The 22,953-nt window shown below is 35.5% G+C and overlaps 1 protein-coding gene across 1 annotated transcript in view; it reads right to left on the bottom strand.

Moving 5' to 3' along the window:
- Positions 1-1,411: 1,411 nt before the first annotated feature.
- The window catches only part of SPAG1 (sperm associated antigen 1), a 37,655-nt gene continuing 16,113 nt past the window's right edge, over positions 1,412-22,953 (bottom strand). The window contains exons 11-19 of the mRNA XM_074145079.1: positions 19,137-19,562; positions 18,652-18,751; positions 15,405-15,557; positions 10,853-11,028; positions 7,875-8,016; positions 6,840-6,966; positions 3,392-3,556; positions 1,698-2,075; positions 1,412-1,543 (exon numbers count right to left, since the gene is read on the bottom strand). Of these exons, the coding sequence (XP_074001180.1) occupies positions 1,412-1,543; positions 1,698-2,075; positions 3,392-3,556; positions 6,840-6,966; positions 7,875-8,016; positions 10,853-11,028; positions 15,405-15,557; positions 18,652-18,751; positions 19,137-19,562 (1,799 nt within the window). The remainder of the gene's footprint in view (positions 1,544-1,697; positions 2,076-3,391; positions 3,557-6,839; positions 6,967-7,874; positions 8,017-10,852; positions 11,029-15,404; positions 15,558-18,651; positions 18,752-19,136; positions 19,563-22,953) is intronic.

Genomic DNA, 22,953 nt, shown 5'->3' with positions numbered 1-22,953 from the left:
TTAGTGAATGTGAGTACCTTTCCACATGAAGAAGAATGAAGAATGAAACTGGCACTCTGTTGGTGAAGCACAACTGGTTACGCACAGAGTAGATGAGCGACGGATCTCTCTTGAACACGTGACAATCTCAGAAAAAGAGGACATTTAAAAAACAAAACCCATCAGTTGTACTGACAGTGCTTTAGGAATTAAAAGCCTCGTTTTTGGTACTCCAAGACAAAACTCATAATCCACGTCAGGATTATAAACCTAAAGAGTGTAGAACCAGAAAAGAGAATCCATACTTGTACTTTTCAAGAAAAAAAACTTTATTTTTTTAATTGATATGCACCTGAGAAAAATTTTCATTAGAACAACATTCTTAATATTTCTGCAGTGCCAGTGAGTTCGATATACATCTATATCACATGTGCAAAGAAGGCATTTGGGTATTTGAAAAATTTAAAAGCTTCATCTCAAGAAAGGAGCTTTGTCAGAATCAAATATAAAACATAAGTACTGCCTGAAATAAAATTAAAAAAAAATCATACTGGTCCACAAAACGGTTTTACTTTTAGCTTTATAAATATGTCTGTAAACAGAAATAGCTGGTGTTTTAAATAATCTGATTACAAAACCCAAGAGTTAAATATTTTTATTGCTAAGTGCAGCCACTTCTCCTGTTCACCACTGTCACTTCAAAAGCCACGCAAACCAGCAGGCTTCCACACGCACAGAAAAAAAATAATCCTCTGTGCGCTAAAATTACTCACTTGTTAATAACTTTAAAAACATACCCATTTATTTAATAATTAATTATTTTGATTCAAAGCGTTCCATGGCAAGCTAATATATTATTCATTCACCTTTGCTGCTAAGCTGTATTGCACCAAAAATATTTAAATCTGTTTTGTACAGACCAGGGACAGTGAAGACACAGATGGCCTCTAGCAGTTCAGCTGAAAAACGTTAATACTTCTTGTAAACTCATTTTAGCAAAGCTATTGCTAACTGACCCGTTTATCTTGAAGACACTTCTTTATCACAAGAACATACAACTCACAAAATGATATAACAAGTGATGCCTAAAAGTGTATTATCTATCGTACCATCAAGATAGTTCACATTATATATATAATGTAAAATATATTTTTATATATATAATTAACACAATCTAAATAAAATCAGTATGCCAAATAACATTAACTCCATTACTGAACACAAAGACATGCATTAAATTCTAGAGATTAAAAACGTATACAACTACAAGAAAAAAAGAGCAGCAAGTTTTAAATATGCATATGCTGTCAAAACAAAATAGGGTTCAAAGAGTCCGGGTAAAGACCTACTTCAATCCATGCAAGTCTGCAGAGTTCATACCTCCACCTCAGAAACATGAACCATATGCATGCAACCTGCTAATTTTAACTTCTTAAAGTTCATAAACTTTTTTAAGGCTCTCAAGATCTTCCAAAGAGTACTGACTATTCTGATTTTCTGAAAGTAAGTCAAACAGCTGCTGAATCTGTTGTTTCTCATTTTTGCTGAGAAGGGCCAGCACCACCTGAAAAAAGAGATTATTTTATAATTAGCACAAGTTTATTGAAAATCAGTATTTGACAGAGATACAACATCAGTGTATTTTTCCCCTTTTAAGACATGAAAATTTCCTTTAGGTTTCTGTTCACCTTAAGTATGCATTCAGTCTAGGTTCTTACCTTAAATCTTTCTGCTTTGCTCAAGTAGAGAAGGTGCTGATATGCAAGGCCAGGATCTTTTCCAACAATGTAATATTCCAACGACTGGATAAAAATCAAAAATATTTCTCCTTCGAGTTTGTTACTTAGCAGCACTGGCATTTTTTTTGGATCAGTAACTGTTAGAAGTTCTGCACAAGCGGCTTTATCCTTATTGGTATTCACTGCATTTATAATCTGACCGAAGTCATAAGGATTAGATGGTTCAGAAATACGCAGTTTCTCGGAGGTCTTCAGTGGCACACTCTTTTGAACTGCTTCCTTAGAAGCAACATGATCGGTCACAGCATCTTCTGATGTAGCAAACTGTCCCTCTTCCTGTTCATCAGAGTCAGTCACCTTCACAAAGAAAATGGCAACAAATCATTTTAACGTGGACATACAGATAACCTGAAGCTTCATAAACTGCATGCTTATACCCATCAATAATGTCACTAAATTAAAGTTAGCATTTTACCCTTACTAAAAGAAAGGCACCTACGTTCTTAATATATAACTTAATTAAAATGCAATAATATTGAAAAATCCCAGCTTCTAATCAAATTTTCCTTACTCTTCTTTGCAGCCTGTTTTCATAAGAACTACCTTACAGCAGATAAGACAGGGAGGGCTCTCTAAGGGGGCAGCTGTAATTATGACAGCAAACAAATGCTTCCTGCCCCACCCCTGGAAAAAGGACCGCTGCCAGTAATGTAGTCAGCTGGTCTCTGAACAACGCAGTCACTTCCCAAACCTCCTGTAAACACTCCCCAGGTCCCTTTGTTTGTCACAGCTCGGAGCTTAGCTGACACTATACCCGGCTTATGCCAGTTACATAAAACCCCAAGAACTCGTGACAATGTGAAGTGTTTCGATAAAACAAGTTGTTTCTGTATTAATAATTGCAGTTTCTGTTGTACCACCATTTTGAAATTACATTATCAAATTACAGTATCACTCTATGGAGTGGTAACTATGCATTTTAACTACATATTTGAAAATTAAAAGGAAAAAAAAAAATATTCCTAAAGGACCAGCAAAGCTACAATCCAAAAATATCAGATGACTGAGAAAATCCTTTCATTGCCTAATTCTATCCAGCACTCTGCATGGCTAACATTCTGATCCAGTACCTAACACTACATCACATATTTCTTTTCTAAGATCCTACAGATGTTTCACCCATACTCTTGCTCTTTAAGTCAGGATTTCATTCTTCAGAGCAGTCACTTCACTACGAGCACAAGAAGAGGCAGCACGCCAGCTGACAGTCAACCTCTGCCAGCGCAGCCCCAGAGGCTTCCCACGCAGCACAGACTTTAAAAGCAAAATTTCTATTTGACAGACACATTCCCTAAAACAGGTATTTCAGAGTCTAAGCAGTTTTTGTTTACAAGGAGTATATCCTCAAGTTTAGTGCAATCTAAATGTACTTTTTTCGGTTTCTCCTGTGGTTCTGAATACACTTCAAAGCAGTCCAAGCTTTACTATAGAATGTAATGGACACTGAACACATCATATGGAAGAATCCTCCAATATGCCCTCAAAATAACATGAAAAATACAACCCCACCCCAAAAAAACGTAGAGCTAAGAAGTGCAAAACAAAAGCTTTAGTACTATCTCTTAAAATGTGTGCCTTCTGTGCTGCCTGCTTTTAAAAAGGAACAGGTTTACCTCTTGTATGGTTATCTTCTTCCTTTGCTTTTGTGGACTGCCAGGTACAGCACTGCTGTGAAGGTTCAGCAGTTGTGTTACCTCCTCTAGTTCCTTCTTTGCTTCAGGAACATTTGGATCTATTAGAAGTACTCTGTTGAAATCATCAACACTGGCTTGATAATTCTGTAAGTAAAAGGGAAAATTATTTTTTTCATAAGCACATCATTATAAAAATAAATGTGAACTACCATACTGTTCTTTGGAATTAAGAAAAATTAAAATGCTAGGATCTTGACATTAAGCACACAAAAATGATCTAAATACAGACAGTGTAATTTCATTAGAGGGGAAAAAAGGTAAGATGAGTTGGAGTTAGTGTTTTGCGACTAAATACTTCTGTATTAAATATGTAATGTGAAATAATTTATTCTGAGAAACAGAATTCTGCATCAGAGCATAGATTATTGAAGATTGCTGCTTTAAGCATAATTGCCTACAGTGTAACACTTCCTCAAGATTCATATAATGCGAGTCGATCAACAGTCTGCATACTTGCTTTGCCAATAAAAGAGAATTAAATTAATCTTAAGATTAAAAATATACCTAATCTTCATGGGCTTCAATCCCACAGATCAGCTCTTACAGTTTGAGAAGGGAAATTTTTGGTAATTGGGATTATGCTACAAACTCTGGAATAAATAGAATTAGAAAGACAAACGCAGCAACAGAGTGGCATTAGGTCACAGTTCCTTGATAGTCAGTCTTGTAATTTTGTTTTAATGTTTTTATTTCAAATTTTGACATTAGGAATTACGACTTTTTAGACTAAATTTTCTGGAGAGAGAAAGTTAATTGCATCAATTCTGAGGAAAACTGAGGAAGACTGGAATATCACATAGAAAAATCAAGAAACCTTGAGGGCTGGAGTATCAAAAATAAGGATGAAAAATAGCAGTGAACAGTAGAAGACCATGCAGACAATAAAAGATCAACATAATTTTTTTGTGTGATGGACCTAATATTTCTTCTGTTCCCAAGCAGTATCATAGCATTACTGTAAGTCATTCATATTATCATGAAAAAAATCCTGACGTACCAGCTGAGGTACTTCCTCAGCATCTCAAATGTAATAAAAGCAAGTGTACAAGTCACTCATGTTCTCTTTCCTACATGGAATATTTTGTTCAATACTGATTACCAGGGTTCAAGGTGCAGAGACACTGCAGTATGTCTGTAAGTGAACTGAAGTCTGCTGCATCATGAAAGAAAAGGAAGAGAACTAGAATTATTTAGCCCTACCAAACGAATGCAGAAAGGGGGCAGATTTCTTTCATCAGAAAACAGCTACTAATTAAGCTGAACCATTTGAATTACAGATGTGAAGATTCAAAACTACAGAGAAATGAAATTCTGGAACAGACTTCTGAAAACCATCACAAGGATCAGCAAACAAACAGCCCTCCTGGATTTAAAATTGCAGCCTGATAGACTTCTCAACAAAAATCATACAAGATGGTTGCATCCAAAGCAAGAGACTGGAGTACCAGCTGTAGGAGATCCAGTCCAGGGTCCTGTGTCCTATGTTACAGGCCTAATTCATCACACAAGCATGATTTTTTCCTGATCTTCCCTTAACTACATCTCAGTAAATCTCTTAAAAAAACCTTAACGTACTACATTAAATTGCACTGCAGCTTTTGTGGTTAAATATCTGGATATTTATATACAAGTAACACTTCCCAGTTTAGTTAGGACTTTGCCAAACTACATGCTTTTAGCTCTTAAAATTTTTCATTACGGAGTCATTTGTCAACCTCAAATCACTTCTGTTGCTTTTTCTGGTTTTACAAATAACCTTCATCCCTAGAATCAGCAATAATGAAGGCATTAAATCCAACCGCAATGAAACATTTTGTGAGTCTCCAGATCAGACTGTTCTGAAGGAATCCATGACCAATGTGCTTCAGCTTATGTCTTCAACAATACAAGAATATCATTTTTTTCCTCGGATATTCAAAAAAGCAGAAGTTATTTCTCCAGTTCTTGACTTGCTTCATTAGTGTGTAACTCCCTTTTTTGACTGGCAGAACCACTACGTACCTTTGCTCATATTTATACATTTTTTTTTATCACCTTCAACAACATAAGGTTACAGATGATTAATACCAGGTAGCTTGGTACAGATACAGAAAATATTTTACACAATATTAAGACTTCACCTTCTCTGAAAATTAATCAAAGCAAACTTTCAAAATTTCATAGCTACTGTGACAGAGGAACAACTTTATCCCAAACGAAAGATCCCATGGTTCCTACGACTTGCATTTCGAATTATAACATTGGATGAGAATAGGCTAAGCACAAACAGGTTGTCCTCAGGTGATTTGTAAGCTGAGAGACAGTCAGGTCTTTTTTTGTTAAGGCATCAAACATAATGGAGGTCTGAGGTAAGTATTCTTTTGATGGACACGGCTGAAACTTGGTTGATGCTTGGAGTGATCACTTCCAGTTGCAAAGAGGAACATGGGAGAAACTGCTGAAGATGCTTGTTTAAAGACAGACACTTATAAGATTTATTATAAAATAGATTATGATAGCTGCCATCATGAGCCAACAGAAGTGTGAAGCTCATAATTCAGTAACAGGTACAAGCTGACAGGTAGGGTAAGGATTGCTATGAAAGAATTATGAAGTGTAGAGGCTAATTAACATCACTGAAGAAGGGGAACAGAGGGATGGACAAAAGGAACAACATTCCATCAAGCGATGGAATACAAGATTTGCAGTCGCATTCAGGATGGATATGAGCAATATAAGTCTGCATTTATGATGATCAGGTAGAAGGATAACTCAAAAGACAGTACGTAAGATGAGCACAGTACAGAAACCACAACTACTGTGTAGATGGAAAAGGAGAGGTTGGGTACCAACACTGTCAACAGAGTGAGAAAGCAGATTACTGACAAAGGTTCGTAATGTGTTTGGAGAAGGAAGAGTGAGAGAATAAAAATAATTAATACCCTGGTTTAATATGACAAGCACTCAAATATGAGCAGATGCCAAAAGACAGCTTGAGATTGTAGTTTGGACAGATGAAGATGGACTTGGAGAGAATCCATTTGTCATCAGCAAAGATATAGTAAAAACCCGACAGAAAAAACAGACTGGGATACCCACAAGAATATTAGAACAGAGCTGAAACTTGTTTAACCCATCTCCAGTCAAACCTCATTTATTCCAAAATTCTTGTATTTTCTCAAATTATTACAAATCAATATTTGCAGGTTTTTAAGTTGCAAAAATATTTACACAGTGTTTTACGTATGCCTAATGCTCTACAAAGTAGTAAATCATCAGCACTGCACACTTTTTTGTATTCACCCATTGGCTGCAACTACCTGATTGCCTTTGAAGAGGATAAGCAAGTTTAGAAGTGCTTAATACCTGCCATGTTCTTTTTCCTCACCTGTAATCCTTTGTACGCTAGTGCTCTTCTATAAAAAGCTTTAATATTAGAATCTTCTATCTGAAGAACATGATCACAATCTTGCTTAGCCTCTTCATATTTATACAGTTTCAAGTAACAGAGAGCTCTAACACAGAAAAACAGAATACACTGCAATATAAGTAAATTCTACAGCACTGTAGTGCCAACAGTATCTGACTCATAAATGTTAATTACAATACTTCACACAATTCAGTCTCAATGTGGTATTTTTTAAAGTACAAAAAAAAACAGTACGTAACATCACTGGATGGATTTAGAGAGTGCTAATTCCCGCAATAAAAGTCAAAATTCCAAGTATGACTAATGCTTGAAGTTAGGCAGATACGTAAGTATTTTAAAAGCAGAGCCTATGTTAGTATATCATAGTATAGTAGCTGATATAGTAGTTGATTTTATACAGCCATTCTGGGTAAAAAAAGTGCTCTAGATTAAACAAGCAATACTGCTTTCTGCACCTAATTATTACTTGGAAGTCTCCTATTCAAGTACTGACCTAATCAAATCCTTCTTAGTTTGTGAAAGCTGGTAAGATTACAGAATAAAGAATTATGCTGCAGAATTAGGTCAACCTTTAAAATAATGCTGTTGCATGACCCTGTACCTACTTTTGTTCTCTCAAAATGTACATATTCTCTGAATTATGACTCTTCATATTTGAGATACTGCTACTGCACTTTAGTTTTTAATTAAAGTCATACCGGTATTCTGAAAAAATGCTGCAACATGCTATGCTAGTTCTAACTTTTACTATTGCTTACTCTACTGATATAAAGATTTTAAGATATACAGCACTGACATTAACACTTACTCTCCTTGGAAAATAACGCGGTTTAACAAAAAATCAATTTTGTTATTAGATACACTCATCAAGTAGGAAAAAATAACAAATAATTTTTTTACAACACTAACTGAAAGAATGTGAAATCTGTATTTGCAGTGAGAAAATATAACTATTGTTATCCCAGAAAGTGGGGTTAGATTTTACATTTTTACCTGTTAGTGTAGATTGCACATTCCTCGGTATTTAACTTCATGCATTCGCTGTATTTATTTACAGCTTCTTCATATTTACCCTTTTTTACAAAATCATTCCCTTCATTTTTTAATGTCTTGAACTTCTCCTCGGCTTTCTCACCTACATTACAAAAGGATCACAGTGTTATATAAGAAGGTCAGTTCATTACGGGTAGCTGAATAATCTACCCAGACTAAGAATAAATTCCCGACAACTGGAGTATCTTTATCGGTCCATGCATTGCCATTTCTGTCCCACATCTCCCCGCTGATCTAAGAAATGTGTAAACTACCATATCTACATTTGGCACAACACGTACTTCCCCATGCCCCAGGCTACCTATTTTGCTGAAAATAATGGGAATGCAACAGACAGCTCTACGCTTCCAGCTCCTTCTGTATGCTAGAGAGGGACTATGTATCTCCACTGAGGTACCAGTTTTATTAACAATGGTGGAGATTTAATCAGCAGGATTAAAGGCCTTCTAGATCTTCACCATCACACCAAGGTGGCCATAATTTGATCTAATATTCTTTCTGCAAGCAACCATGTATCACAACTACTATACTAAACTGACAATGACAAACAACTCATCACATCAGTAGGGCTTAGTGATACATCAGTAATATTCTGTAAATAACTATTTAGAAAAGATGCTTTGAGGAACCTGAAAACACCTAACTATACTTTTTTAATTAACACTGTGTTCTTCCACAATTGTTTTTCCCTCAAAACTCCACATCATTTGTTGCATTGTTGCTTCTGGGTTAGACTACAATTTTTAGCTATGTTTGCAGTGGAAAACCAATCCTGACTGCAGTTTTGTGTCTCTGTTGTGAGCAAACAATAATTAAACAATATAGCTCTAAGTAAGTCATAATGAAAAAATCTACTTTTTGTACCTTGCTAAAGAATAAGAGCCCCTTGCCAAGCTTTAGGTTTTAAACACTGTATATAGCCAGGTAATTTTAGCCAATAATTAAACTCGGTGAGTTCTTTTATAAAAACATGGCAGTCTCCCATGCCAGAAAACTACACGTGGACTTGGGGGGAAAAATTACGTAACATGAAATCAGAACAGATGTATGCAAAACACACAACTAAATTATAACTCAAGTTGTAACACACAAAAACCAACAAACAGTTCTTGCAAAGAAACATCAGCCACCAGTAAGGTTTAACTACTGACTGAACATTATTGCTGGCATGCCTCCGGCACCAGTGAAGAAAAATGATTACACAGCCTAATATTTAGTATTTCTAAAAACAAAGCCTAACCAAAGCCCACTCTATTTGAAATAGACTGAGATGTGTTTTGCGTCAAAATGTCGTAAGAGCACGGTTAATGAAGACAGCAATGATCAGTTTCATTAACTTTTGTAACAGGCTAAACACAATCACTAGTGTTCTCCGGAGCCAAGTAGGTTGGTTATACATTGAAGTAAAAATCCAACAAGTTGTATTCCATAACAACAGGAAAAGCCGGGAGTGTAATCAGTACAACAAAAAGCACTTTTCAAGTGAAGAATTTATGTTTAATAGCAACAATTGTGCAGAACAACAGTTTTCTACTTCACTTACGAAACCCCAAAAGTTAAATCCAATTGCTGCCCAATCCTTAAGAGGGATGTACCAATAATGACATGTACTGACAACTGTAATGAAAATACTTGCAAATGGACATTTTAAAAAGCATAGTAAAATTTTTATCAATTTAATTAAGCTTAAATTATACATCAACATGCCTCAGGTTTCTTAAAAGAAAAATAATTCTCTGCAGCATGACCAAAGTTTAGTATGCACTACTATTCAAATCGTATATAAACCACACTATTAAAAGTTACTAGAACAATGTCTTATTTTTGAGAAAAATGTCCAATTCTCATAAACACACATATTTGTAAGTCGTTTTACATCAGGTACAAATAAATTCAATGTTATCTGGAAGATTATTTTAAAGTCATTAAACCTGTAGTGCCCAAGAGTGTAGATTATTTGAGGACATGCATTATTGCAGTAATGCATGATGGACAGATAACCCTATCACTGCTGCGTATTTGGCCAGCAACACAGTTATGCATTGCAGCCTTCCCTGTGTTAATTGAGGGGAGATTACCTTCAGCACTACTTTTCTTTACATTGAAATAAACTCAAAGGGGAACCAATTAATAGTTGAGTAATCATACAGTTAAGGCCTTTGCAAAAAGAATGTTTCATGTCAATAAAAACTGAATCAGAAAGGTTCCTTCACCTGATTTACTGGAGGAGAAAAATGGAAACTGTAATGAAGGGAAAAATTCATGAGGAAGAAAGCGTCCTAAAGGAGTTAAAGACTCAGAGCTTATGCGTAAACAAGTCCAGAACTAACATTTGTGAAAGGTGACTACTAAACGGCTGCTGAGAAAGACAGTATCCATCATAAAAAAAATTTAAAAATCAGGAGTGCTTTTCTACAGCCCACTTCACCAACTACTAGTCACCTACAAGTCCACCCTTTCTGTTCTGAAGAGCTGAGTAATGCTTTCATAAAAAATTAAATGACAGCTACAGATTATGCATCTGATTATGCTACTGAGTTTGGGTGTTTGTTTGGGTGGGTGGTGGGTTTTTTTGTAGAAAAAAGTGTTATAACTGTAGTATGACGTCAGGGAAACTACTGATACTTGTAATAGGAGTCAACATACTGCTGATGAGTATTTCTGCTGTATTTTCTTTTTATATAACTTCAGAAATTACATGCTGCAAACCACATCACTTGGCTTAAAAAAATTTACTTAAAAAAATAACTGTGGCTCCATAAAGCACATTAAACTCAATCATGTAAATGAGCACCACCTAAAAGGGTCTCTGATAAGTATTTTCTAAAGCAGTTTCTTTGACATTATTAAACAGTATTCCATTTTTCAATTAAAAACATTTTCTCTTCTGCATATATATCTGCATTAGCTATACATACAATTCATCTGCAACTGTTCTTCTCTGTTGATATCTGTAGTACTTTTTGGCTTATTCTCTGAAGTAAAGTTTCCTCCATCCCACCGGTGTTGCTGAGCAGCAACTGGGACAACTGGAATTGGTGGCAGCTTCTCCCTCCAACTGGGACCATCCTGATCTATTAAAGTCTTTGTTATTCTGAAAGAGAAAAGCCCCACCAACATGACTTTTCATCTCTTTAACTCACGCTTTAAAAACTTACACCCAAATTAAATAATGCAGTGTTCCAATTTTTCAAAAAACAACTGACCCATTATCCTTAGGATTAATTTAAAAAAAAGATTGTCACATCAGTCAATGGTATTGCACTCATTTAAGACTGAGACTTTTTTCACTTTTTAGAGTACTTATACTAGCATTTAGAAGACACAAAGCTGACTTCTGCATGGTCTGTAAATATTTAGCAAATGACCGATTTTGCAACTAAGCTCTAAATGCTGCTTACCACATGCAATAAAGAAATAGGGAAAAAAAATTGATTTCTTTATTTTGTTTACTTTTCTCAGCTGTTCATAGGTGTTATTTGTAACAAATATAGATTACAATATCCTCAAAGTGTGGTACCTAAATTTGCCAATGTCAAATGAAACCTCTTACACAACAATTCTCTAAATAACCAATGCTGGTCACAAAGTAGGTATTAAGTTGCATTTTATAGAACAGTCAGAAATTTGCCAATCAATCATTCTTTATCCCCATTTAAAAATGCTAAGAAAATATATAACAACCGTTTAGTCTTTCCTAAACCAATACACGTATATTTATAGGTGAACTAGTTCTGTACATGTGAGGTTCAATCCAAAATCCATTCAAGTGGGAGTTCCTCATTGCTGTGATACATTTTGGAGAGGGCCCCAAGTAAACAGAATGCGCAAAGCCATACAAGACTTAACGGTTCCATTACAATTTTTGTAGTGTTTTTTTTAAAAAAACAAACAAACAAATATTCATCAATTAATAGTGGGATAAACGTCTTCTGATCTCCCAATGAGCTTGAGTTGAGTTCAACTGATAGTAAGTCTAATATCTACTTTACGAAAGGAAAATTCTGAATTGAGTAGTAAAGCAAGTCACATTGATGCTAGAGCCAACAAACCTGGAATTTGTACATTAGGTGCGTTTCTATGTAATACAGGTGTAAAATAACATACTACATGAATACACATTAAAAAAATAAATAATCAAGAACCTTGATTATTATTATTGTGACATGAAGAATGAGACAGAATGAGCAAAAATTACCCAAAACTTGCTTAGTTCTGTTTTTTTAAATATTTGAATAGCAGCTATAAAACAAACAAATAGAAGCGTCAGTATAATACTATGGCAACAGAGTCAGAGCACTCAGGACCAAATTTTTTTTCCCATTAGGGTCTGATAGAAAAAACAATACAAGAAGCAGCACCTGTTCTAATCTTCTTTATTCTAAAACAGACATTACCAAAGTAGTTTAACTAACAATATAGACTACAAAAGTTGTTTATAGAGCTATATAATGTGTGATTTTATATATCACATAATGCTGCATGAAACATACCATTTCTCATATTTTTTAATTGAAAGTAAGTTTCTTCATACACAGAACATCACATTTCATAGTATTATCTAGTTGCTTTATTTGTTTCCTAAGTGAATAAGAAGAATATTTTTGCGTGTGTTAGCTGCATATGCCCTTCCAGGGGTTCTCCTCTACATGTAGTATTTTATAGGATGTACCAACAAAGCAGCTTCTTCAAGTGCTGTTTTGCTCTAATTATACTAAAACTTCAGGTTTTTTAATGATAGTCTGAATTAAGTTGTTAAGAAAAATGTGGTACACCATCATAAATTAAACAGCACTAAGTTTTACTCAGGTTACTTTATTAGAGAACGAAACTGTGCACTTCTTATTAAAAAGCCATTTTATTCCATTTAGGTATTTCCCATAGAAAGCAGCAGAATAATTCTACAGTAAACCATGGTCCCACTGACTCCCTGTTTAATTTTTCTCCATTTATCATAATGGGCTTAAAAATTTGGAGAAAAAAACTGATCTAATTCACCAATATAAGCAGATGAATATAAATAGGTGAATTGACTTCTTGTAATATAATAATCTAAGCAAAAATGCGTACCTGTGTGCCATGGTTAGTTTAAAAACCACAGGTATCTCATGGTAAAACTGGGACAAATATACTTATTCCCCACCACCCATGCCCTAACTTGGCCCAACAATCCTGCGGTTTTGAAGTTTATCACAAATTTCTCTGCACAGTACAATACTCATATTGGTCTTTGTAACAAAAGCTTCCAACCTATCTAACGCAATTTGTGAACTGATGTTAAGTGAGTTGAGACAACTTGAATGAAACTCCAATTTAGCAAATGGAAATGCATAAACATATTTCCCCAAATAGAGCTTCTGTATTTCTAACAGCAAATAATAAAACACTCAAGAAGAAATTAAAATACACAAAGTAGGAAATTCATTGATGTTCACAAAGGTAGGAAAATGCCGCTAACCAAAAGCGTGCTTGAAATGCATTTTCCTGTGACTTGGCACACACCATTAAAAGAACACTCCTTCCAATTTATCTAAAAATCACCTCAGGATAACCAAAACCATAATTCATTATCAACAAATCAACACGATAAACACTCGAATAACTGTTTATACTTGTTTTCAGTTGACTTTTCATAAAAATATGTATTTACATTCCTAATTATTTCCTTCTGATTGCAAAATGATCAAGTAAAGGCTTTATATTATCAGGTAAAGGCTTTATATTAAAAATTCTACTTGTCTTTTACATGAGAATTATTAGAAATATTAGACTGAACATTCATTTGATTATAAGATTTTTGGAAAGCCTGCTTAGTTAGGTAACTACAGAAAGATAAGCCTTAACACAATTTGTCAAACCCTTAGACACAAGTAGGACGATGCGTGTTTCCTGTCGGCTTCCCACAGCATCACCATTCAATTTCCCACAGGAGCTTAAAACCAAAGAAATGCTCCAATAAAAGCAACTTGTTAAGACCCTATATTCCTAGTATAAAAAAAATTTAAATTACGTTTTGGAGTTGTCCCTTTCAGTTAAAAGGCAGTAAAAGAACTAACATTTTTTGTTAAAATTCATTTTTTAAAAAGTCTGTTACTTTGGAAAAGAAAATGAATACTTTGGTAAACAATTTCAGTTTAATTCATAAATGATAAAATATTAAAAAATAAACCATAGTAAAACTTCAATTACGTGGGAGGTCTATGCTTTAGAAGCTAAGAATTTGCAAGCAAAAATGAATTACCAGCAGAAGAGAAGAAGGAAGAAGCAGCTGAAATAAGGTGATGGGTTGCCAGGGAGGAAAGAGTAATGAGCAGTGAAGCTAAAAACATAAGGAAGGCCTAGAGAGGAGAAAAGGAAGAGTGTTAAGGGAAAAAAGGGAATAAGCTTATTACTAAGCAAGTTACAAGTCAAGGAGAAATATGAAAAGAGTATCTGCAGATAAAGTCAAGAAGATTCAAAAAAAGTATACTAATCACACAGATACCGGGATGAGCAGTTATCTCACCAATCCGAGTGCTCTATTATCTGCGTAGATACAGGAGATCAGTAACAATTTGTTGTGTTATGAAAAATAAGACTTCTAAGAGGAGATGATAAAGTGTCGTGATCTCCTTTGGCCATCTCTGGTCAAATACACAGAATTTAAAGATATTACGGACTTTTTAATGACGTAATAAGGTAAGTGCTCATAGCCTTGCCTTAAAAAGAAAAAAGTTACTAGATTCCATTATTAACAGTTGCATTCACGTGGCTTCCTGCTCAATGATTAATGGCTGGTCTGCTTTCATGAATACTTTTTTTGCCCATTAAAAGATAAAAGGAAAGAAAAAGGAAACAAAATCCTATCATTCACACTTTTAAGTACTTACTACATGTTAAGGTGAACACAATTACAATAGTGTGTATACACTAATTTTACGCTATTAAAATACAATTATAGGAATTGAGATGTTCTTGGCGGCAAGAATTAATGTTGGAATTATTAACACTTAATTTAAAAATAATATTCAATTCTATTTTTTACACCTCTAAGCTTTGTAGCCAAGCACTGTATCAAGCTACTTCAGTGTTTACACAACTGCAGCATACAGAAGGTTTCACACTTAACATAAATCTCCAACTGCTACAGGAAGACTGCTAATATGAAAAGGAAACAGAAATGTCAGAGAAAAGGTATGGACCCTAAATATACTTTACATGGTATCACATACAAGTTCAGAAAGAAAACAAGCTGAAGAACCAGTAAAAAAAAGCCTTTAAAATATTACATTTTTAAAACAGAAAGTGACCTACTGCTAGCAGAGGAAAACATGAAGCTATGAGGAAACAACTAAATGAAACAGCCAGTCTCGCTAGTTGTGACAACCCTGCCTCTGAGAGGTACAGAACAGAGGGAGCATGTAAGGCAAACAAAATTGAATTCTACTTTTCTATTTGGATGAATATCAGAAAATTTTTAAGTGGAGTTACCTATTAGCACTATCATTCGCTGCTTGGATGCTGCTGTCTATTTGTAGGACTGTTTTATAATCAACGTATGCCTGTCGATACCGCTCCATAGATTCATTTGCCATTGCTCGTCGTAGAAGAGGCTTAAGGGAAAATGGCTGAAGCTCCAGAGCTCTGGAGAAATCAAAAGAAAAAGGCAGGATTGAAACAGAGAAACTTAAATAATATTAATAAAACTATTTTATGATATACACAACTACATGTAACAACTTCAGAATTTCAGATGGGCCTTACAGTAACATAACCAAAGAAAATGGGACTAAGTGGTTTATGTTAATACCCTAAATGACATGCAGTTACGAAACTGTGAATGCTTTTACTACAACTTATTCTACTTAAATCCTTATCTGCCATTTGGAACACTGCTTTCATCACCAAGAAAGAAGACTAATGTAATGGCAGCTGTTTAAGAGCAAAAGTTATTTTTCCTAAGTCATGCCTAGATCTATGGGGATTTGTAGTATATGGTGCATTTGCCTACATATTTTCAGTTTTTCCTTACAAAGAAGTTTGCACATAAAAAATACATTTAGTAAGACATGAATATACACCTGTCTTTTTTTGGCGTTTAGGTTTTTGTCTGTCTTTGTTTAGTCTTCTGCTTGTCTGCCTGGTCAACAAACACTGAGCTCAATCCCTGCCACTGTGCAATCAGAACTCCTTCCAAACACCACGCGCTTTTCCAGCACTATTAAGAAGCAGGCACAAAGGCTTTATTTATTAGAAACTACCTTTTATTAATCAGTGATTCTTTCTAAAGAAAAAGATAAATTTTGAAATACTGAAATTAAGACGAGTCTAGTCAATTCGATTTCATGGAATCATAAAGTAACTCGGGCTGAGAGGTCCCTAGTCCAAACTTCTGCTACAGGCAGGGTTAGCTCTGAGATCAGACAAGGTTGCTCAGGGCTTTAACCAGCTGGGCCTTGAAAACCTTTAAGGCAATCTCTGCACAACATCTATGGGCAACCTGTTGCAATGCCCCCCACTGTTCGTGGGGAAAAGGTTTTTCCTAATACACAGCCCAAACCTTGTGTGGTTCAATTTTGGCTGTTGTCTCTTGTCCTCCCACAATGCACTGCCAGAAAGAGCCAGGATCTCTGGATAATCTCCTCCAAGGTACTGGCAGGCTGCTGTTAGGTCCTCTGGAAGCCATTCTCCTGTAGGCTGGACAAACCCAGCTCCCTTGGCCTCTCCTCTCCAGGCAAGTACTCCAGAGTTCACAACTACCTCGGTGACACTTCACTGAACTCACTCCAGTTGATCACAATCTTTCTTGTACTGGGAAGCTGAAAACCAACACAGTCACCATAGATGTTGTCTAAGAAGTGCTGAGTACAATGGATAACCACTTCCCTCAATCCACTGGCTGTGCTCCTGTTTATGAGCCCAGCAGGCCGTTCGCCGCCTTTGCTGCAAACTAGCTTTGCAGCATTACTCCTCCCCTAAAGCTAGAGAAACAATGATTTCTAGAATAAACATTTCCAATTTCCATTTCATAAATATTTCCAACATTCCATTTCTCTTTGTGTTGCTGAATGCATTGGAAAAATACAACAGTGCACAACATCATAGCTCCTACAAAACCTCTGCAAAAATGCTTGACATTCTGTAACTTAGAAGAATATTAATGCAATTTCAGGTTCCTAACATCAAGAATGAAGAAAAAAACAACCATAAATAAATTACAGGAAGACGAGACTACTTGAAGAATAACACCAGTGGGAATGGAAAACTACATTTCCAGGGTAGAATGCAAAGATAATACAGCCAGGGACCAAACCACATCACTGTGCTCAATAAAATAGCATTAGTGCACAGGACTCCTATTTCACTCTCTGTAACAAGAATCAAAGACACTCCAAATCAGTGTCTTGAGACAGAGAGATCCAGCAGAGGGGTTTTGATACGCTTCTAAGCACTAAATATCTAAAACTCAGTAAGAGATAATGTTCAAGACTTATTTTTATATCACGAATATAAGCACTACACCATTTTTACTCTGAAATCAAGTAACCTATCTGTAGATCATCCTTTATGCTGTGTTGCCTAGAGAAGATTTAATTGACATTGATTAATTCATGTGTGTTTGCAGTTTTGCAGTTTTGCAGTTCTGCTTCTCAGTCTCTAAATTATTTCTACCTCCATTGTGCTTACTAAGCATCATGGGTCCTTGTGTATCCAGAAAATATGCACGACACTAAGGACACTATCATTAAGTAGTAAGAAAAAACTTCCTATTGGTAAGAATACAAAATCCAAAACCTTTTTATTACTGATTTCAGTTGAAGTCTTACATACTTCAGACCTCCTGAACAGAAAAATGTGATGCCATCTTGTTTTATCAACCAGCTGCCTATGGTCCTACATCTATTTTAACAAAATATTGTTAACAAGTAAATTTTTTCAGATGACATTTTCAGAAAACTTTTCTGTCAAGTAGAATATATACAGTAAGTCAAATATTTGGTTAATACAAAGTTACATGCATATTTTATTATTAGTTTTGGGGATTAACAGTTGGGCTGTGCTGTAAGAAACCCAGCTGATTAACTAATATGACTTCTAACTGTCTTGGCATCCTTCTTTGCACCTTAAGCCTCAGTCTTACTAACACTATCTATGAAAATATAAAAAAAGATATCTAGAAATACAGTAATAATATAGTGGAAGGCAGTGTCTGGAAGTTATTGAAGGTGTCTGATCCTCTCTAATTCCTGTATCCTTAAAAGCCGAAATAAGCCTAACATAATTACTGTTTATAACTATGCCACGTATATATTTTTAAGAAATGAAACAAGACAACAAACCAACACAGCGAACACACACATATACACCATACACATCTGTGAAAACAAGTTCCAACACTATGATAAGCATCTGGGTTAACAAAGCTTTTACATATGAGTTCCTACAGAACATCACTGAAGCAAGCCAGCTTTTATATTAAAAATTTCAAGCCTACTGTCCATTTCTGTGTACACAAGATGCCTAATAACTGCTCTCACAGTAAGACAGTAACTTAAAACTTACGCCTTTCCTAGGTTCCATGTGACTGTTTACATAACTGACAAAGACACCTGTCATTTAGACAGGGAAACAGACTCTACCGGATTGTTCTAAGTCCAAGTGCAATAACAATCTATCAATTAAAATGTTTAATCATCATCAGGAATGTTGTTGCTCTACATGGGAGGTTGCAATTTACCTGTTACAATCCTGAATGCAGTCACTGCAGTTGCCTTCTTTGAGATAACACGCTGCTCTGTTTGAGTACAAGACACTTAAATCATCTGGACTTGTTTCTCCTATAAGAAGTTACAATTGAAATCAAAGACCATTACTAAAATGACATTCAAGAATTAAAGATTTGCATACTGTAAGGTGCACTGCAGTGATGCAGTTTGCTGACAATGCAAAGCTGTAAGGGGCTTTCCTTTGTCGTGTCACCAAGAATATGTAATTATTCAACACATAAATAAAAGCTAAAAGCTCTGCCCCAAGGAAGTTAAAAGATTATTTTACTTGTCTTCCTATATTTTGTACCATGTGAGTTATCCTCTACCGACAATGACAAAGAACTTACTGCACAGTAACTCCTGCCAAAAATCCAGGGACAGGCTAGTTCATCTGTAGTTCTTTTAAATAATCTAAGCAATAATCCTAGATTTAAGTATAAGGTATTGCACTCACCTAAACCAATGACATAGTCAATTGCTTCCGAGTATTTGAGCACAGCCTCCCCGAACTGTCCACTCTTAAACAACTCATTTCCTTCACTTTTTAGTTTTGCTGCAGTAGGAGGAAGTGAAGTAGAACTGCCACCACCAGCCGACTGCGACCCCGCTCCCTGCGGTCTGGAGATGTCGGCTTCAGAGCTTTCACTCTTTTGATCACTCCGTAAATAGCCATTAACGTCACCTTCGTGATCTGATAAACGCTTTTGTCTTTTCTTCTCCGATGTGCCTTTTTTTAATCCGCTCTCATTGGGTTCCTTCTGCTTCTGTGTCTCTCTGTCTTCCGCCTTACTGCCACCTCCTTTGCTATGAAACTTTCTCTGCGTGTTCCCCATTGCGCCCTCCCCCGCAGCTGCCTCTCCTCGAACTGGCACGCTAATTTCTGCAAGGAAGTTAATGAGCTGAGTTAGAGCTTGCATCATCAGAAGAAACTATCGTCCTGGCAAGAGAGGGGTGTACAGCCAAAGAACACGGTACCAAATCCTCCAGGCGTCTTAGTATCGCAAAGATTTATTTGCCTCAGAAAACGCTTCCCAGAACACAGAAAAAATCCTACTTAATGTAACTTGCAGATATGACTGAGAACATGTTACTGTGAAATCTCATTCCTCCGTGCCGGGCACATTGTGAACCCCTGTTCTGTAGTGCCAGAATGGTAGAGAGTTCACCTTGAAATTAACTCTTTAAATACTGGCTGTTACAATATTGATACTTTGATTTTCCGTGGCCAAATCAAAATGCTTGCATGTTAAAATTAGAACACACGGCTAACAGACCAGTAATGTTGCACACTTCAAAACTCTCCCCAAATACAACATGGAATAGGAGGGATAAAAGCTTAAAAATCATTCTCAAAAAGGTTTCATTTAAAGATAATGTCAAAAAGCCTTTGTAGAGAGTTCAGATCGTTCCATTTTCACTACTATTATTAATTAGGAAAAAACCCCATACAATAAGGGTATCCGATATTAACCTATATAATTTCCTTATTCACCTGAATTCTAAGAGATTAGCACCACAGTATTCAAATATCGATCTCAGCAGAAAGCCTGACTCTTGATTCTACCAGTCACACAAAGGCAACTCTGTGCTTTTGTACTACCAGTGAAGGGTGCTGGGGTTTCATCTTCCCTTAACTTGATGTGCTCATCTGTCCAACAGAACTTTTTCATGCCCTAATATATTGGAGTGATACCTTCAATTGACTCAAACCAAACTTCTGAAGTAGACCAAATATGGATGAACTCCAGGTCGTGCCAAACCACAGAAATGATTCTTTTTTAATACACAAAATGTTACCAAAATCAAACTGAACGGGGTGGGAAAGAATAAGATTTTATAAACAATAGATTCTCTAGTGCCTAATAGACAAAAGCTCCATCCTTCCTAGTTGTGGTCTCTGTTTTGAAATAATTTTGTTTAATAGTATGCTCATACTCCACAGTGAGAACAATGATAGGATAAATCTATTCTACTCACACAGGCATTTTTATAAAACTTAAAGTAAATTATTTATATTTTAGACTTCCATCCATTCATCCATCCATCAAATTTGGCAGTACCAAATATGCCAAAAAGCTTTAAAATCTATTTGGTAAGGTGGATGAGGGTAAAAGGCTAGCTAGGCAGATGTGTGAAGACAGCAGTACTATAATAAGTTCCTTAGGATACATGCTAAAATACTTTTATGTTACATCCACCAAGACACAGAATAATCTGTACACCACCTACTTAAAAAAAAAAAAAATAATAAAAGGAAAAAACAATTTTAAATTGCACAGACATTTAAACAGGTGATAGGACAAATTTTTAAAAAAAAATGCACAGCAAAACACTCTTGGAAAGCATCCCAACTGCTAGAGACAAAGAAAAAGCAAGAAAGGCAGATAACGTGTGATGTGAATGTCATTAATGCAAACGTCATTTCCTGAATATAGGAGAAAATTTCCTGAAGGCGAAGTGCACAGAACAAATCCTGGATTAAACAGGAAACATTTATAGCACTTGGAGTCCCCCTGAAAATAAGACTACTCGTATCTAACTTGTTTAGCTGTCAGGTCATGCCAATTGCCTAAATATTTCTGGACTAAGTAAACACCGTGCACAAAATTGTACAGATACATTTCTCAAACCTAATTTTCACTGTCTTTCAGTTTCAGTGTTTATACATAAACAATATTCCTGTATTGTCTATATAGAGAAATGTATTAATGAAAGCCGTATGTATTCTAGGCTTTGTCTTAAAAAAACAATGAAAATCAGAGCTTATGAACTTAAAAAAAAAAAAAAAAAGGTCTAGATGCAGTATAAATTCCAAAGACAAGTTAAAGAAAAGAAAGGTACTGTAAAGCATGGATAGGATTTTGAACAGAATGACAACAAACACAAACTAGAAAGAATTCACGTTGGTACTAAGAAAATGAACTTAAAATGGAAGGACTGTCATAAAACAAAAACCACTGAATACTCCAAAAGGAATATTTGAAGTGTTTTCTTTGTAATAGATGACATTGTCTTTCCTTTAAAATTAATTTTCACCTACAGAAAGGATTTATACTCCAGAAGCCTGGCACAAAAATAGTGGTGGCAAATGAAAAGCAACATACCTAAGTTTAGTTCACAATGAATTCGCCCATTATGAAACCAGGAAATATTTTCAACTCTCTTATCTGCTCTGGACTAGCTACATATGAAGGCAACTGGAATGGTACAAATCTCCACAGATTATTTTTTAGTAATTTTAAATAATTTTTTTCCTTTTGTGCCACACACAGTCAGCAAATATCTGTTTTGTATTACATGTTCTTAGTTCAGCTGACTGAGATTGTACCTGGATTGTTCTGAGCCAGAACATACAATGAACAGACTTCTCAGATAACTCTGATCTCTGACTGCTTAGGAGCAGTCTTTACTCATAAAGAATAAAAAAAGATTTACTGGTCAACATTTATACTGACGCTGTAATTGAAGGCTTTTCTTAACTTCAGGATATGCACTACAAATGCAATTCTAGATTTAATTTTCAATGCTGTTTCTTTTAACAGGATCTAAATTCTCATAATGCTACCTTGCAATAGAGCCTAAAAGCCACAGGAGGTTGGGGTCCATTGTGCTAGACACTATACAAATTAGCTCTAAAGGACAGCTCCTTCTTCAGAGAGTTTACAATTCTAAAAATCAAATACAGCAAATGAACAACCAGGCTGGAAAGAGGATCAAGGAATACAGAGTAACTATTATATTGGATAACAAGGTGGCCAAATGTCCTCATACAAGACCTCATCAATAAGGCTTCTGACCATAAGGAGAACAGACACAATCAATTATTCAGGGCTACAGTAGCAAAGAAACTTCCTACTGCAGTCAAATTCTAGTCACAGAGATTACTACAAATTAAAATTTGGATAGACGCGAACTCATATATGGTATAAATGCCAAGGGAGCAAGAATACAGAGCAGCCAGAAAGCATAAATCAAGAGATAACATCTCAATTATCTTAGAGCCTCAGTGGTAGAGGAGAGCAGAAAGCAATACCAGGAATGCAGAAAATATAACAGCAAGCACAACTGATCACTTGAGTAGGGAAGAGCTCTAATTGTCTCCTACCCAATAAACTTTGCTTCTTAACTAATCAGAAACTTCAAAATGCAAGTCTAAGATGGTACTGTTTTCTGTGAAAAGCCATGAAACGAACACATACGTTGAAGAATTATCTGTAACATCAAATAAATGTTTCATTATTCCACATGGAATAATTCAAGAAAAAGTAAAA

Source organism: Numenius arquata, chromosome 3, assembly GCF_964106895.1.
Source record: "Numenius arquata chromosome 3, bNumArq3.hap1.1, whole genome shotgun sequence".
In the NCBI taxonomy this organism is placed as follows: domain Eukaryota; kingdom Metazoa; phylum Chordata; class Aves; order Charadriiformes; family Scolopacidae; genus Numenius; species Numenius arquata.
The sequence above is the reverse complement of the archived record's forward strand: the minus strand, read 5'-3'. Positions and strand labels throughout refer to the sequence as shown.